Raw genomic sequence first — 18,672 nt, 5'->3', positions numbered from 1 at the left:
GAAAACTGCTGAGCAATGCACTCATCAAAGTGCTGCAATTTCCTGTACCGGCAGACAGGTTAATCCTAATTGTGTCCTAATCCCCCCCCTTTAATAAATGCAATCAGCGCCGTCAATCTGTGCTGCTGACAGGGGTCAAACAACAATGCCATTGTAACTCCTGTCATTGCGTAACTCAATTAGAGAGCTTTTCACTGACAGCGGAGGGCAGGCACAGTTCCAGAGTTTAGCCAGAGGAGGGAGCTGCGGTGCTGCAGGAGGTAGCGCTGCATCCTTTTATTTGTGCATGAATGTGAAGGAATATGCAATGGTTATCAGTCCCATCCCCTGCCCATATACAAACACACACACACACACACAGAGAAGCCCAGTCTGAGGCTGATCTCCGCTTGTGGCACTCGCAGGAACTACCTGCTGCTGGCTGGGTGATGGGGACAAAGTGACAGCAAAGTAATAATGACAGCAGAAGTAGAGCATTAAAGAGGAGAAAAGTACTTGAGGGGTGGGGGGGGGAGACGCATGCCCGGGAGGGGATGAGCCTCACAAACATATAGGCTGGAAGCGAGAGCTGCCCATCTGGATTCCCAGCAACAGCTTTCCAGAGAGCCTGGACCCGGGAGGATGGACCGGATGGTGGCCAACGCCACTTTTCTGCAAGATCTGCTCTGCCGGCAAAACCTGCTGAGAAGAATATCCAGCCTCAACTTCACCGGCAATGTCACTGGCAATCTCACAGGTGGCCTGCAGGGATTTAACTTCAGCTGTGACCCGGATCCCACGAAAGTCCCGAATGTCTCCGTCACAGGTAAGGGAGGCTCTACTGCACCTTCTACGGGTAATGGAGGCTGTTCTGCCCTTCTGCGGGTAATAGAGGCTGTTTTGTCCCTTCTACGGGTAATGGGGGCTGTTCTGTCCCTTCTACAGGTAATGGGGCTGTCCTCCACTTCTACGGGTAATAGATGCTGTTCTGCCCCTTCTATGGGTAATAGAGGCTGTTCTGCCCCTTCTATGGGTAACTGAGGCTGTTCTGTCCCTTCTAAAGGTAATAGAGGCTGTTCTGCCCCTCCTATGGGAACTTGAGGCTGTTCTGTCCCTTCTACAGGTAATAGAGGCAGTTCTGTCCCTTCTATGGTTAATAGAGGCTGTTCTATCTCTTTTATGGGTAATAGAGGCTGTTCTGTCCCTTCTACGGGTAATTGAGGCTGTTCTGTCCCTTCTAACGCTAATAGGGGCTGTTCTGCACCTTCTACAGGAAATTGAGGCTGTTCTGTCCCTTCTACAGGTAATAGAGGCAGTTCTGTCCCTTTTATGGGTAATAGAGGCTGTTCTGCCCCTTCTACGGGGTAATAGAGGCTGTTCTGTCTCGGCTATGGGTAATAGAGGCTGTTCTGCCCCTTCTACGGGTAATAGATAGTGTTCTGCCCCTTCTACGGGTAATAGAAACTGTTTTGCCCCTTCTACGGGTAATAGAGGCTGTTCTGCCCCTTCTACGGGGTAATAGAGGCTGTTCTGTCTCTTCTATGGGTAATAGAGGCTGTTCTGCCCCTTCTACGGGTAATAGATAGTGTTCTGCCCCTTCTACGGGTAATAGAAACTGTTTTGCCCCTTCTACGGGTAATAGAGGCTGTTCTGTCCCTTCTATGGGTAATAGAGTCTGTTCTTTCTCTTCTATGGGTAATAGAGGCTGTGCTGCCCCTTCTACTGGTAATAGAGGCTGTTTTGTCCCTTCTATGGGTAATAGAGACTGTTCTGCTCCTTCTATGGGTAATAGAGGCTGTTCTGCCCCTTCTACGGGTAATAGATAGTGTTCTGCCCCTTCTACGGGTAATAGAAACTGTTTTGCCCCTTCTACGGGTAATAGAGGCTGTTCTGCCCCTTCTACGGGGTAATAGAGGCTGTTCTGTCTCTTCTATGGGTAATAGAGGCTGTTCTGCCCCTTCTACGGGTAATAGATAGTGTTCTGCCCCTTCTACGGGTAATAGAAACTGTTTTGCCCCTTCTACGGGTAATAGAGGCTGTTCTGTCCCTTCTATGGGTAATAGAGTCTGTTCTTTCTCTTCTATGGGTAATAGAGGCTGTGCTGCCCCTTCTACTGGTAATAGAGGCTGTTTTGTCCCTTCTATGGGTAATAGAGACTGTTCTGCTCCTTCTATGGGTAATAGAGACTGTTCTGCTCCTTCTATGGGTAATAGAGGCTGTTCTGCCCCTTTAATGGGTAATAGAGGCTGTTCTGTCCCTTCTACAGGTAATAGAGGTTGGTTTGTCCCTCAAAAAGGTGGAAGCAATAGAGGCTGTTCTACATCTTCTATGGATAATAGTGGCTGTTCTGTCTCTTCTATGGGCAATATAGGCTGTTCTGTCCTTTCTACAGGTAATAGAGGCTATTCTCTCAATGGGGTAGATGTAATAGAGGGTGGTCTGTCCCACAATAAGATGGAAGCAATAGAGGCTGTTCTACCTCTTCTATGTATAATAGAGGCTGTTCTACCTCTTTTTATGGGTAATAGAGGCTGTTCTGCCCCTTCTATGGGTAATAGAGGCTGATCTGTCCCTTCTTTGATTAAAAGAGGCTGTTCTGTCTCTTCTACAGGTAGAAGAGGCTATTTTGCCCTTCACGGGGTAGAGGTAATAGAGGGCCCCTCAATAAGGTGGAAACAATAGAGGCTGTTCTGCTTCTTCTATGAATGATGATCAATAGAGTCTGTTCTGTCTTTTCTACAGGTTGTAGAGGCTTTTCTGTCCCTTCTTCTGATAATGAAGGCTATTGTATATTCTATGGGTAATAGAGGCTGTTCTGTCTGTTCTATGGGTAGTAGAGGCGGTTCTGCCCCTTCTACAGGTAATAGAGGCTGTTCTGTCCCTCGATAGGGTAAAGGGAATAGAGGGTGGTCTGTTCCTCAATAAGGTGGAAGCAATAGAGGCTATTCTGTCCCTTCTACTGGTAATAAAAGGCTATTCTATCTCTTATATGGTTAATAGATGCTGTTCTGCCCCTTCTATAGGTAATAGAGGCTGCCCTGTCTCTTCTAATGGCAATACAAGGCTGTTGTGTCTATTTTATGGGTAACAGAGGCTTTCCTGCCCCTTCTGTTGGTAATGGAGGCTGCTCTGTCCCTTCTACAGGTAGTAGAGGCTGTCCTATCTCTCCGCAGGGTAGGGGTAATAGAGGCTGGTCTGTCCCTTACTAAGGTGTAAGCAATAGAGGCTGTTATGCCCCCACATAAGGTGGCAAAAATAAGTTCTGCTCCTTTTACAGGTGGTGGTAATAGAGGCTGTTCTGTCCCTCCATGGGGTGATGGTAATAGAGCCTGCCCTGTCCCTCCCTTGGGTGGTGGTAATAGAGGCTGTTCTCCCAACATGGGGTGGTGGTAATAGAGGCTGTTCTCCCTACATAGGGTGGTGGTAATAGAGGCTGTTTTGTCCCTCCTTGGGGTGGTGGTAATAGAGGCTGTTCTCCCTACATAGGGTGGTAGTAATAGAGACTGTTTTCCCTGCATGGGGTGGTAGTAATAGAGGCTGTTCTCCCTACATGAGGTGGTGGTAATAGAGGCTGTTTTGTCCCTCCATGGGGTGGTGGTAATAGAGACTGTTCTCCCTACATGGGTTGGTGGTAATAGAGGCTGTTCTCCCTAGTACATGGGGTGGTGGTAATAGAGGCTGTTCTCCCTAGTACATGGGGTGGTGGTAATAGAGGCTGTTTTGTCCCTCCATGGGGTGGTGGTAATAGAGACTGTTCTCCCTACATGGGTTGGTGGTAATAGAGGCTGTTCTCCCTAGTACATGGGGTGGTGGTAATAGAGGCTGTTCTCCCTAGTACATGGGGTGGTGGCAATAGAGGCTGTTCTCCCTACATGGGGTGGTGGTAATAGAGGCTGTTCTCCCTACATAGGGTGGTGGTGATAGAGGCTGTTCTCCCTACATAGGGTGGTGGTGATAGAGTCTGATTTGCCCCTCCATGGGGTGGTGGTAATAGAGGCTGTTCTGCAAACATGAGGTGGTGGTAATAGAGGCTGTTCTAATGGTAATGCAAGGCTGTTGTGTCTATTTTATGGATAACAGAGGCTGTCCTGCCCCTTCTGTTGGTAATGGAGGCTGTTCTGTCCCTTCTACAGGTAGTAGAGGATGTCCTATCTCTCCACAGGGTAGGGGTAATATAGGCTGGTCTGTCCCTTACTAAGGTATAAGCAATAGAGACTGTTCTGCCCCCACATAAGGTGGCAAAAATAAGTTGTTCTGCTCCTTTTACAGGTGGTGGTAATAGAGGCTGTTCTGTCTCTCCATGGGGTGGTTATAATAGAGGCTGTTCTGTCCCTCTATGGGGTGATGGTAATAGAGCCTGTCCTTTCCCTCCCTTGGGTGGTGGTAATAGAGGCTTTTCTCCCTACATAGGGTGGTGATAGAGGCTGTTCTCCCTACATGGGGTGGTGGTAATAGAGGCTGTTCTCCCTACATGGGGTGGTGGTAATAGAGGCTGTTTTGTCCCTCCATGGGGTGGTGGCAATAGAGGCTGTTTTGTCCCTACATGGGGTGGTGGTAATAGAGGCTGTTCTCCCAACATGGGGTGGTGGTAATAGAGGCTGTTGTCCCTACATGGGGTGGTGGTAATAGAGGCTGTTTTGTCCCTACATGGGGTGGTGGTAATAGAGGCTGTTCTCCCAACATGGGGTGGTGGTAATAGAGGCTGTTCTCCCTACATGGGGTGGTGTAATAGAGGCTGTTTTGTCCCTCCATGGGGTGGTGGCAATAGAGGCTGTTCTCCCTACATGGGGTGGTGTAATAGAGGCTGTTTTGTCCCTCCATGGGGTGGTGGTAATAGAGGCTGTTCTCCCTACATGGGGTGGTGGTAATAGAGGCTGTTTTGTCCCTCCATGGGGTGGTGGCAATAGAGGCTGTTCTCCCTTCATGAGGTGGTGGTAATAGAGGCTGTTCTCCCTACATGGGGTGGTGGTAATAGAGGCTGTTCTCCCTACATGGGGTGGTGGCAATAGAGGCTGTTCTCCCTACATGGGGTGGTGGTAATAGAGGCTGTTTCACCCTACATAGGGTAGTGGTAATAGAGGCTGATTTGACCCTCCATGGGGTGGTGGTAATAGAGGCTGTTCTCCCAACATGGGGTGGTGGTAATAGAGGCTGTTCTCCCTTCATGGGGTGGTGGTAATAGAGGCTGTTCTGCTTCTTTTTCAGGTGGAGGTAAAAGCGTTTTTTCTTTGTGGGGTGGAGGTAATAGAGACTGTTTTGATCCTTATTGAGGCAGAGAAAATCAAAGCTCCTACAGGTGGGGAAAATAGAGGCTCCTCTGTCCCTTCTATGGATGAAGGTAGTATTAGCTGCTGTGTCTCTCCATGGGGTGGGGGGTAATAGTGGCTGTTCTATCCTTTAATGGAGCGGAGGTAATAGAGGCTTTTCTGTTCCCTCATGGGGGTGAGGTAAGTAGAGGCTTCTTTGCCTCTTCTACAGGAAAAGGTGATTGTGATTATTATGCATTTCCTACCAGTAGAGGTAATACAAGCTTCTCTATCCCTTCTACAAGTAGAGGCAATAATGGATGTTATTCCCTCAGTGGGGTGGAGGTAATAGAGGATGTTTTGCCATTCAGTGGGGTGGAAGTAATAAAGGCTCTTTGCCCCCTTTGAGGTGGAGGTAATAGAGGCTCTTTTGCCCCTCAGTGGGGTGGAGGTAATAAATGCTCCTCTGCCACTTCTACAGGAGCGGATAATAGAGGCTCCTTTTCTTTTTTCTGCCGGTGAAGGTAGTAGAGGGTGTTTCTGTTCTTCCAAGTGGAGGTAATAGAGGCTCTTCTACAGGCAGAAGTAATTGAGGCTCTACTGTCCTTCTACAGGGGAAGGTAACAGAGATGTCCCTCAGAGATGTAGAGGTTATGACGGCAATTCTACTACTTTTAGTTAAGGAGATACTGGGGATGTTCTACCACTCGGAGAGGTGGAGGTAAAAAGTAATGGGGGAAATTGAGGCTCCTTTGTCCCTCAAAGGAGTTCCAGGGAAAGAGGTTGCTGCTGAGGGTGGTGAAGGCTCTTCTGGGTGCGGGGTGCCCCCCATTAGGTACAGGAAATTGTACCTTCTGTAGGTGAGAATAATAGAGATTGTTCACTTCTCACTTCTATGTTCTTCATAGTGGTGGGGGTAATAGAGGCTGCTCTCACTCAGAGGGTTGGGGGTAATAGAGGCTCCCCTGCCCCTTCTACAAGTGAGGATAATAGAGGTTCCCCTGCCACTTATACAAGTTAGGAGACTAGAGGTTTCTCTGCCACTTCTAAATGTAGGGTTAATAGAGGCACCTCTACCCCATATATAAGGAGGATAATAGGGTCTCCTCTACGGGAGGGGGTAATAGAGGCTGTTCTCACAATGGAGTGAGGGTAAAAGAGGCTCTTCTGCACCTCAGATAGGTGGTGGTAATAGGGGTTTCTCTGTGCCATTAAAGTGTTGGCGGAAATGGAGGCTTTTCTACCCCGTGAGAGGTAGAAGTGAAGATTCCATCGGAGCATTGCTTATTTCACTGGAGGAGGTAATAGACGTTCCTCAGCCCCTAAATGGGTTGGTGATGATGGGAAGTCTGCTTACTCCACAGGAAGAGGTAATAGACGTTCCTCAGACCCTAAATGGGTTGGGGGTTTCTGTGCCCTTTCTACAAGGGAAGGAATGGAGACTCTTCTACCCTTTTCTACCGGTGGAAGTAATAGAGGCTTCTTTGCCCTGTCTACTAGGGAAGGTAATAAGGACTGTTCTGTCCCTAGAAGGGGTAAAATGGAAAACAAATGACTCTATATACAGGTGGAGGTAATGGAGGCTGGTGGAAGTTATAGAGGCTGTTCAGGGGGGCTTGGAAGTAAGAGAAGCTCCTTTGTGGACGTAATGCATGTTGTTACGCATCTTAGAGGTGTGGAGGCAATACAGGCTTTCAGAGGGGTTAAAGTCATAGAGGCTATACTGTCCTCAGAGAGGTGGAGGTAATAGAGGCTATACAACCCAGAGAGGGATGGAGGTAATAGAGGCTATAGCGCCCTCAATGTGGGAGAGGGAATAGAGGCTACATTACCTCCATAGGAGTGGAGGTAATAGAAGATATATTACCCTTATAGGGGTGAAGGTAATAGAGGCTATAATATCATTATAGGGGTGGAGGTAATAGAAGCTAGAGTATATTACCCTCATAGGGATGGAAGTAATGTAGGCTATAGTGCCGTCATAGGGGTGGAGGTAATAGAGGCTATATTGCCCTCATAGGGGTGGAGGTATAGAGGCTATATTACCATCTTGGGGTGGAGGTAATTAGAGACTAGTCTGCCCTCTGAAGGGTGGAGGTAAAAAAAGGCTATACTGCCCCCGATGGGTAGAGGTAATAGAGGCTATACTGCCCTCAGAGGGGTGGAGGTAATAGAGACTACTCTGCCCTCTGAAGGGTTGAGGTAAAAAGGGTTATACTGCCCTCCGAAGGGTGGAGGTAATAGAGGCTATACTGCCCTCAGAGGAGTGGAGATAATAGAGGCTATACTGCCCTCCGAAGGGTAGAAGTAATAGAGACTATACCACCCTCCGAAGGGTGAAGATAATAGAGTCTATACTGCCCTCCAAAGGGTGGAGGTAAAAGAGACTGTACTGCCCTCTAAAGGGTGGGGGTAGTATAGACTATACTGCCCTCTGAAAGGTAGAGATAATAGATTCTATACTCTTCTAGGGATAGAATTTATAAAGGCTGTTGATGAAGAGTGGAGGTAATAGAGGCTATTATAATCAGAGGGGTGGAGGTAATAGAGGCTATACTGCCCTCCGAAGGGTGGAGGTAATAGAGGCTATACTGCCCTCCGAAGGGTGGAGGTAATAGAGACTATACTGCCCTCCGAAGGGTCGAGGTAATAGAGACTATACTGCGACTATACTGCCCTCCAAAGGGTTGAGGTAATAGAGACTTTACTGTTCTCTGAAAGGTGGAGGTAATAGAGACTGTACTGTGACTATATTGCCCTCCGAGGGGTTGAGGTAATAGAGACTATACTGCCCACTGAAGGGTGGAGGTAATAGAGACTATACTGTAATAGAGACTATACTGCCCACCGAGGGGTGGAGGTAATAGAGACTATACTGCCCTCTGAAGGGTGTAGGTAATAGAGACTATACTGTAATAGAGACTATACTGCCCACCGAGGGGTGGAGGTAATAGAGACTATACTGCCCTCCGAAGGGTGGAGGTAATAGAGACAATGCTGCCCTCCAAAGGGTGGAGGTAATAGAGACTATACTGCCCTCCGAAGGGTAGAGATAATAGATTCTAGGCTCCTCTTCTAGGGATGGAATTTATAAAGGCTGTTGATGAGGAGTGGAGGTAATAAAGGTTATTCTGCCCTTTCTGCAGATGGAGGTAACGGAGGCTCATTTGCCCTCTGGGAGGTTGGAGTAATAGAGGATGTTCTCTAATAAGGAACGAGTCCCTGGGGGGCGCTCCGCAAATTTACGTTGAAAGTTTAAAGTCAATTAGCGCCGTGTGCGGCAGGCTCTGAATTATTTGGACAATTTCTGGCGTTGCAGTAGAAGATCTCATCATTAATGAGGCCGGCTTCCCCCACCGGAGGGCATTGCACATCAGTGTGCACACATACTGGGATCTCCAGAGTGGGACATGTCCGAGTGTCAGCTCCTGGGAACAGCGACAGACTCACTATATATACAGCGGCCGGGTTACATATGTGTCCTCTGTATAGTGATGGTATGATGAAAAGGGGTGACCCTAGGCAGTAAGCAGAGCATTAGCAGTACTGTAAGGGCTTCTTTGTGCCGGGGTGGAGGGAAGAGAAGCTTTTCTAGCCTTGTGGAAGGTGGAGGTGGGCTTCTGAATACACCCTTGGTCTCCTGGACTCTATTACTACTGGATTCAGCAGGCTTCTCACAGTGCCTCTTGGCCTTAAATGCAGCATTTTTACACAGTGTATCTGTGCAACCTCCTTCTCATGCTGCAGTTAATAGGCGGGGCTTATACAAGTGGTACTGGAAGCCGAGAACGCTCTGATTGGATTTCCCAGTATTTTTATGACATATTTTGGATAAAATTGGGAACCCCACCAGTAGCAACCTAGAACAATCAGAGGAGAGCGAGCGGCTGTATTAAGAACAATTGAAGCAGATGTAATTCCAATAGTTAAAATTCAGTATACAATTCAACGCGTTATTGTAATTCAACGTGAACGCTTTATTTGACTTTTCTCCCCTATACATTGCCAGATCCTGTTTTCTGAAACAATCCAAAAAAAAAAATGGCCAGATATCGAGGATCAATAATCTTCAGTGGAGTCAAAAATTTCCATTTCCAACATCTGTTTTTATTAGTTTTAATATACTTTAAAAACCATAGTTTCCCCATGAAGATACACTATATAACCAAAAGTTTTGGGACACCGGCCTTTACACGCACATGAAATTTAATGGCCTCCCAGTCTTAGTCCGTAGGGTTCAATATTGAGTTGGCTCCGCCCTTTGCAGCTATAACAGCTTCAACTCTTCTGGGAAGGCCGTCCACAAGGTTTAGGAGTGCGTCTATGGGAATGTTTGACCATCACCAATAAAGAGTGAGTTTGGGGTGGAGGAACTTGACTGGTCTACACAGAGTCCTGACCTCAAACTGATAGAACAATAACTTTGGAATTCATTTGAGCGGAGACTACAAGCCAGGCCTTCTCGTCTATAACAGCTTCGACTCTTCTGGGAAGGCGGTCCACAAGGTTTAGGAGGGTGTCTATGAGAATGTTTGACCATTCTTCCAGAAGCGCATTTGTGAGGTGAGGGCACTGATGTTGGGTGAGAAGGCCTGGCTCGCAGTCTCCACTCTAATTCACCCCAAAGGTGTTCTATCGGGTTGTGGTCAGGACTCTGTGCAGGTCAGTCAAGTTCCTCCACCCCAAACTCGCTCATCAATGTCTTTATGGACCTTTCTTTGTGCACTGGTCCAAATCAGTTGGTGGAGGGGGGATTATGGTGTGGGGTTGTTTTTCAGGGGTTGGGCTTGGCCCCTTACTTCCAGTAAAGGGAACTCTTAAGACCTCAGCATACCAAGACAATTTCATGCTCCCAAATCTGAGGGAACAATTAGGTGATGGCTCCTTCCTGTTCCAAAATGGCTGCGCACCAGTGCACAAAGCAAGGTCCATAAAGACATGGATGAGCCAGTTTGGGGTGGAGGAACTTGACTGGCCTGCACCTCAACCCGATAGAATGCCTTTGGGATGAATTTGAGCGAAGACTGCTCTTCTGGAAGAATGGTCAAACATTCCCATAGACACATCTCCTAAACCTTGTGGACGGCCTTCCCAGAAGAGTTGAAGCTGTTATAGCTGCAATGGATGGGCCAACTCAATATTGAACCCTACGGACTAAGACTGGGATGCCATGAAAGTCCAGTCAAGTTCCTCCACCCCAAACTCGCTCATCTATGACTTTATGGACCTTGTTTTATTGGTGATGGTCAAACATTCCCATAGACACATCTCCTAAACCTTGTGGACGGCCTTCCCAGAACAGCTGTAGCTGTTATAGCTGCAAAGGACGGAGCCAACTCAATATTGAACCCTACGGACTAAGACTGGGATGCCGTTAAAGTTCATGTGTTTGTAAAGGCGTCCCAATACTTTTGACAATACAGTGTATATATATATCATAAAGTGAGTATAAGCCAAACAGACAGTGATACCATCTTCCTGTCCAATCCTGAAGAGAGCTCATATACACAATATGAAATTTTATCATATCATTTGTCATCAGATGCTTTTGAGGGCAGAGGAAAGATATGGGGTTTAATAGACCTCAAATCACTCCATAAAGAGGGCCTGTCATTTCCCGTGCTATTACAAGGGTTAGTTTTCAATCTCTTGTGATAGAAATAAAGATTAAAAAAAGTGCCCCCCCCCCCCCCCGGGTCTCATGTGCAAACATGCACATAGGTCCCTCATGCATATGTCAATGGTGATCGAACCCCACGCATGTGAGGTATCGTCGTCACGAACAGCAGAGTGAGAGCAATAATTCTAGCTCCAAACCTTCTGCGTAACTCTAACCTGTAAAGGCTTTTAAAGTGTACCGTAGTTTGTCGCCGTACATGCGCAATTTTAAAGCGGGACATGTTTGGTATCTATTTACTCGGCGTAATATCATCTTTTCACATTATACAAAAAATTAGGTATTATATTGGGACTGTGTGCACTAAAAATCCTGAAGTGTTTTTTTTTTTTTTTTTTTTTTTTTTTTAGAAAATACATTTTTTAATATTGTGTAACATTAAAAAAACTGCAACAACCACCAGTTTATTCTCCAGGACCTCTGGTTTCAAAGGCCTGCGGTTCTAAGTAATAGCGCAGGGCTTAAGAGCAAGCATGCACCAGTGCTCCATAGCAAGCGGCTTGCTTATTGGGGGCACTGGTCAAGGGGGAGGAGCCAGGAGCCCCGGCGGGGGGGGGGGGGGATCCAAGGAGAAGAGGATCTGGGGTGCTCTGTGCAAAACCATTACATAGAGCAGGTAAGTATGACGTGTGTTATTAAGAAAAAAAGAGCCGAACCTTTAATACCACTTTCATTTTATATGATGTTAAAAGTACCCATCTGTCCCCCCTGACCACCAGCAGTGGCCGTCATCTAGGGAGGACAAGTAGTCAAGGTAAGTATCAGGACTCATTTCCTTACCTCTTGAAGAACCCATTCTCCTCCCCAAACCATACATTTACAGTGGGGAAAAATAAAGTTTTGATCCCCTGCAGAGTTTGCCCACTTACAAAGAAATGAAGGGTCTATAATTTTTATCGTAGGTGTATTGTATATGATCGAGACAGAATATCAACCAAAAATCCAGATAAAACACATGATACAAATTATATAAATTGAGTTGCAGTTCAGTGAGAAAAATAAGTATTTGATCCCCAAGCAAAACATGACTTAGTACTTGGTGAAGAATCCCTTGTTGGCAAGCACAGAGGTCAGACGTTTCTTGTAGATGGTGACCAGGTTTGCACACATCTCAGGAGGGATTTTGGTCCATTCTTCTTCATAGGTCTCTAAATCATTAAGGTTTCTAGGCTTCGCTTGGCAACTCAAAGTTTCAGCTCCCTCCATACACTTTTTTTTATAGGATTAAGGTCTGGAAACTGGCCAGGCCTTCTTTGTTGCCGCCAAGGTGACAAAGGAGTGACTCAAGAAGAAGAACATTAAGGCCATGGCGTGGCCTAGCCAGTCTCCAGACCTTATTAATCCTATAAAATAAAATAAGTATTTTATCCCCATGCAAAACGTGACTTAGTACTTGGTGGAGAAACCCTTGTTGGCAAGCAGAGAGGTCAGACATTTCTTGTAGATGGTGACCAGGTTTGCACACATCTCAGGAGGGATTTTGGTCCATTCTTCTTCATAGATCTCTAAATCATTAAGGTTTCTAGGCTTCGCTTTGCAACTCGAAGTTTCAGCTCCCTCCATAAAAGGTCTGGAGACTGGCTAGGCCTCCTTCCAAGGCGACAAAGGAGTGACTCAAGAAGAAGCACATTAAGGCCATGGAGTGGCCTAGCCAGTCTCCAGACCGTATTAATCCTATAAAATAAAATATGGTATTTGATCCCCAAGCAAAACAAGACTTAGTACTTAGTGGAGAAACCCTTGTTGGCAAGGGGTAAGACGTTTCTTGTAGTTGGTGACCAGGTTTGCACACATCTCAGGAGGGATTTTGGTCCACTCTTCTTCATAGATATCTAAATCAATTAAGGTTTCTAGGCTTCGCTTTGCAACTCAAAGTTTCAGCTCCCTCCATACATATTTTATAGGATTAAGGTCTGGAAACTGGCCAGGCCTTCTTTGTTGCCGCCAAGGCGACAAAGGAGTGACTCAAGAAGAAGCACATTAAGGCCATGGAGTGGCCTAGCCAGTCTCCAGACCTTATTAATCCTATAAAATAAAATATAGTATTTGATCCCCATGCAAAACAAGACTTAGTACTTGGTGGAGAAACCCTTGTTGGCAAGCACAGAGGTCAGATGTCTCCATAAAAGGTCTGGAGACTGGCTAGGCCTCCTTTGTTGCCGCCAAGGTGACAAAGGAGTGACTCAAGAAGAAGAACATTAAGGCCATGGCGTGGCCTAGCCAGTCTCCAGACCTTATTAATCCTATAAAATAAAATAAGTATTTTTACCCCATGCAAAACGTGACTTAGTACTTGGTGGAGAATCCCTTGTTGGCAAGCACAGAAGTCAGACGTTTCTTGTAGTTGGTGACCAGGTTTGCACACATCTCAGGAGGGATTTTGGTCCATTCTTCTTCATAGGTCTCTAAATCATTAAGGTTTCTAGGCTTCGCTTGGCAACTCGAAGTTTCAGCTCCCTCCATAAAAGGTCTGGAGACTGGCTTAGGCCTCCTTTGTTGCCGCCAAGGCGACAAAGGAGTGACTCAAGAAGAAACACATTAAGGCCATGGAGTGACCTAGCCAGTCTCCAGACCTTATTAATCCTATAAAATAAAATATAGTATTTGATCCCCATGCAAAACAAGACTTCGTACTTAGTGGAGAAACCCTTGTTGGCAAGGGGTAAGACGTTTCTTGTAGATGGTGACCAGGTTTGCACACATCTCAGGAGGGATTTTGGTCCACTCTTCTTCATAGATCTCTAAATCATTAAGGTTTCTAGGCTTCGCTTGGCAACTCGAAGTTTCAGCTCCCTCCATACATATTTTATAGGATTAAGGTCTGGAGACTGGCCAGGGTTTCTTTGTTGCCGCCAAGGTGACAAAGGAGTGACTCAAGAAGAAGCACATTAAGGACATGGAGTGGCCTAACCAGTCTCCAGACCTTATTAATCCTATAAAATAAAATATAGTATTTGATCCCCATACAAAACAAGACTTAGTACTTGGTGGAGAATCCCTTGTTGGCAATCACAGAGGTCAGACGTTTCTTGTAGATGGTGACCAGGTTTGCACACATCTCAGGAGGGATTTTGGTCCACTCTTCTTCATAGATCTCTAAATCATTAAGGTTTCTAGGCTTCGCTTTGCAACTCGAAGTTTCAGCTCCCTCCATAAAAGGTCTGGAGTCTGGCTAGGCCTCCTTTGTTGCCACCAAGGCGACAAAGGAGTGACTCTAGAAGCAGCACATTAAGGCCATGGAGTGGCCTAGCCAGTCTCCATACCGTATTCATCCTATAAAATAAAATATAGTATTTGATCCCCAAGCAAAACAAGACTTAGTACTTAGCGGAGAAACCCTTGTTGGCAAGGGGTAAGACGTTTCTTGTAGTTGGTGACCAGGTTTGCACACATCTCAGGAGGGATTTTGGTCCACTCTTCTTCATAGATATCTAAATCAATTAAGGTTTCTAGGCTTCGCTTGGCAACTCGAAGTTTCAGCTCCCTCCATACATATTTTATAGGATTAAGGTCTGGAGACTGGCCAGGGTTTCTTTGTTGCCGCCAAGGTGACAAAGGAGTGACTCAAGAAGAAGCACATTAAGGACATGGAGTGGCCTAGCCAGTCTCCAGACCTTATTAATCCTATAAAATAAAATATAGTATTTGATCCCCATGCAAAACATGACTTAGTACTTGGTGGAGAAACCCTTGTTGGCAAGCACAGAGGTCAGATGTTTCTTGTAGATGGTGACCAGGTTTGCACACATCTCAGGAGGGATTTTGGTCCACTCTTCTTCATAGATCTCTAAATCATTAAAGTTTCTAGGCTTCGCTTGGCAACTCGAAGTTTCAGCTCCCTCCATAAAAGGTCTGGAGTCTGGCTAGGCCTCCTTTGTTGCCACCAAGGCGACAAAGGAGTGACTCAAGAAGAAGCACATTAAGGCCATGGAGTGGCCTAGCCAGTCTCCAGACCTTATTAATCCTATAAAATAAAATATAGTATTTGATCCCCATGCAAAACATGACTTAGTACTTGGTGGAGAAACCCTTGTTGGCAAGCACAGAGGTCAGATGTTTCTTGTAGATGGTGACCAGGTTTGCACACATCTCAGGAGGGATTTTGGTCCACTCTTCTTCATAGATCTGTAATCATTAAGGTTTCTAGGCTTCGCTTGGCAACTCGAAGTTTCAGCTCCCTCCATAAAAGGTCTGGAGACTGGCTAGGCCTCCTTTGTTGCCGCCAAGGCGACAAAGGAGTGACTCAAGAAGAAGCACATTAAGGCCATGGAGTGGCCTAGCCAGTCTCCAGACCGTATTATTCCTATAAAATAAAATATAGTATTTGATCCCCAAGCAAAACAAGACTTAGTACTTAGTGGAGAAACCCTTGTTGGCAAGGGGTAAGACGTTTCTTGTAGTTGGTGACCAGGTTTGCACACATCTCAGGAGGGACTTTGGTCCACTCTTCTTCATAGATATCTAAATCAATTAAGGTTTCTAGGCTTCGCGTGGCAACTCGAAGTTTCAGCTCCCTCCATACATATTTTATAGGATTAAGGTCTGGAGACTGGCCAGGGTTTCTTTGTTGCCGCCAAGGTGACAAAGGAGTGACTCAAGAAGAAGCACATTAAGGACATGGAGTGGCCTAGCCAGTCTCCAGACCTTATTAATCCTATAAAATAAAATATAGTATTTGATCCCCATGCAAAACATGACTTAGTACTTGGTGGAGAAACCCTTGTTGGCAAGCACAGAGGTCAGATGTTTCTTGTAGATGGTGACCAGGTTTGCACACATCTCAGGAGGGATTTTGGTCCACTCTTCTTCATAGATCTCTAAATCATTAAGGTTTCTAGGCTTCGCTTTGCAACTCGAAGTTTCAGCTCCCTCCATAAAAGGTCTGGAGACTGGCTAGGCCTCCTTTGTTGCCACCAAAGCGACAAATGAGTGACTCAAGAAGAAGCACATTAAGGCCATGGAGTGGCCTAGCCAGTCTCCAGACCGTATTAATCCTATAAAATAAAATATAGTATTTGATCCCCAAGCAAAACAAGACTTAGTACTTAGTGGAGAAACCCTTGTTGGCAAGGGGTAAGACGTTTCTTGTAGTTGGTGACACATCTCAGGAGGGATTTTGCTCCACCACTCTTCTTTACAGATCTTCTCTCTGAAGACTGGCTAGACCACTCCATGACCTTAATGTGCTTCTTCTTAAACCACTCCTTTGTTGCCTTGGCGGTATGTTTTGGTTCATTGTCATGCTGGAATATCCATCCATGACCCATCTTCAGTGTTCTGGCTGAGGGAAGAAGGTTCTCATCCAAGATTTTACAATACTAAAAGAAATAAAAATCCAGGTGACTTTTAAGTGCTCCCCCCTCTTGGGTTCCCACTCACCAGCTCCAATAACCCCTACAGGGGTATCTCACATAGCATATAGGCTTGATGTACCGATACTGTTTCCCAAGACAGCCAGGCTCCCAGAGAGAGAGAGAGAGGGGGAGCACTTAAAAGTCAACTGGATTTTGTTCCTGTGTTTATCGTCACCAAGCACTTAATTATCACATAACACTTTGGTTGGATTGTTTTATTTTTTAATGTATTTTTCGGACTTGGCACGCTAATTTTTTGTGGTCGTTTCATATCATTTCAACTATTTTTTATTATTTAATATTTGTCTTACACTTTTGGGACTTAAAAGTCACCTGGATTTTGTTCCTGTGTTTATCGTCACCAAGCACTTAATTATCACATAAGACTTTGTCTAAGCCCTTGTACACACGGTCGGAGATTCCGAGGGAATGTGTCCTATCGGAGCGTTTTGTCGGATATTCCGACTGTGTGTGGTCTCCATCGGACTGTTTCCGTCGGAATATCCGTCGGACCAACTTTTCCAACTTGCCGGTAAAATTTTCAGACAAAATGCTCCGATCGGACATACTCCGATCATGTGTAGCCTACTCCGACGGACAAAGTGCCACGCATGCTCAGATCAAATTCCTAGACCAAAGCTATTGGCTACTAGATTTGGTTGTCGGAATCTCCGACCGTGTGTAAGAGCTCACACTTTTGGGACTATTTTTATATATACATTTATTTATTTATTTTATATACCGTATTTATCGGTATATAACACGCGCCGGCGTATAACACGCACCCCAAGTTTAGGAGGGAATTTAAAAGAAAAAAACTTTTAGGATGGAAGATTAAGGAAAAAAAACTTACATTTAAATGCCCATCAATGCAGCCTTATCAGTGTCATTTGCAGCCTTGCATTGCAGCCTTGTCAGTCATTTGCAGCCTTCCATTGCAGCCTTGTCAGTCGATTGCAGCCTTCCATTGCAGCCTTGTCAGTCGATTGCAGCCTTCCATTGCAGCCTTGTCAGTCATTTGCAGCCTTGCATTGCAGCCTTGCATTGCAGCCTTGTCAGTTATTTGCAGTCTTCCATTGCAGCCTTGTCAGTCGATTGCAGCCTTGCATTGCAGCCTTGTCAGTCATTTGCAGCCTTGCATTGCAGCCTTGCATTGTTAGTCATTTGCAGGCTTGTCATTGTCTTTGCCATTTTAAAAATGGCGCCGCCGAGATACAGAGCGGAGTTCCTGTGTATCTCGGCGGTGGTCGTTCTCGGCGGCTTTCGGGTATTTTCGGCCGCACTCGGCCATTCTCGGCTCTTTTCGGCCCTTCTCGCCTATTTTCGGCCGCACTCGGCCATTCTCGGCTCTTTTCGGCCCTTCTCACCTATTTTCGGCCGCACTCGGCCGTTCTCGGCGGCTGTTTTCTGCTTTCCGAAAGCCGCCGAGAACGGCCGAACGTGGCCGAAAATAGCCGAGAACGCCCGAAAATACCTGAAAGCTGCCGAGAGCGGCAGAGAAGGCTAGGAACGGCGGGGGATCGGCGTATAACACGCACCCCTGATTTCCTCCTGATTTTAGGGGGAAAAAAAGAGCGTGTTATACGCCGATAAATACGGTACTTGCATTTTTTGGTATTGGAGTATCACAGTTTATGTATCACTTTTAAACATTTATTTATATCAAGTTCATATTTATTTGGCAACCTAGTGAGGTTTGTACCACTGGTATATGCGCTTTTGGTACTTTATTCGGATTGCACTATTGGTATATGCACTTTTATTAGTCACTATAGAGGCACATAGCACCTAACCAGTGAACAGGGTCTGTCGCCTTTCATTATATAGGTAGCGCCATTTACCCTTATATTTGCACTATTATCATGTTAGTCCCCTGTTGGGGACCTAAGCAGGGTAGGCTGCACACCTTATTCCCCCCTTTGGCCTAAGCGCGGATACGTTATTTTATTTAACATAAAGGACTATTAGTGGTAAAAAAGCACTTGTGGGTTTAACTAATCTTTGTTTTTTTGTTTTTTTGTATAATTTTCCTTTAAGGGGGGCGTGACAGGGGGCGTGTCCTATGCCTACATACTTTTCCTAATTGGTGTCCCTCGTTCCCATCTCCAAAAGTTGGGAAATGTGTGTTGACAATCTCCGTAAAAGCAATAGAGCGATCCCTTTTAGGGAATCCCCAATTAAATTGTTCTCAAGATGGTGCTTGACCCCCTATCAAGATGCACTCCTTCTACCCTGAAACATCCCCTGATTGTGTTAGGGGCTGCTCAGAACATGGCACTTTTAAGGACCGTACAGGGGGCGGACTGACCATTCAGCCACTCGGGCACTGCCTGAGGGGCCCCCGGGCCACTTGGGGGCCCCGTCAGGGTTGCCAGCCTCAGTAAAACTAGGGACAGTATGTAAAAATCTGTGTTTT

At 46.0% G+C, this 18,672-nt stretch overlaps 1 protein-coding gene across 1 annotated transcript in view; it reads left to right on the top strand.

Moving 5' to 3' along the window:
- Positions 1-329: 329 nt before the first annotated feature.
- LOC143927191 (cholecystokinin receptor-like) overlaps positions 330-18,672 on the top strand; it is a 108,289-nt gene continuing 89,946 nt past the window's right edge. Inside the window, exon 1 of the mRNA XM_077451167.1 lies at positions 330-805. Within this exon, the coding sequence (XP_077307293.1) occupies positions 622-805 (184 nt within the window). The 5' untranslated portion in view covers positions 330-621. The remainder of the gene's footprint in view (positions 806-18,672) is intronic.

Source organism: Lithobates pipiens, unplaced genomic scaffold (assembly GCF_037356315.1).
Source record: "Lithobates pipiens isolate NorthernLeopardFrog02 unplaced genomic scaffold, aLitPip1_a1.2 Scaffold_23, whole genome shotgun sequence".
NCBI lineage: Eukaryota > Metazoa > Chordata > Amphibia > Anura > Ranidae > Lithobates > Lithobates pipiens.
Note: the sequence above shows the minus strand (reverse complement) of the source record. Positions and strands in the feature narration are given on the sequence as shown.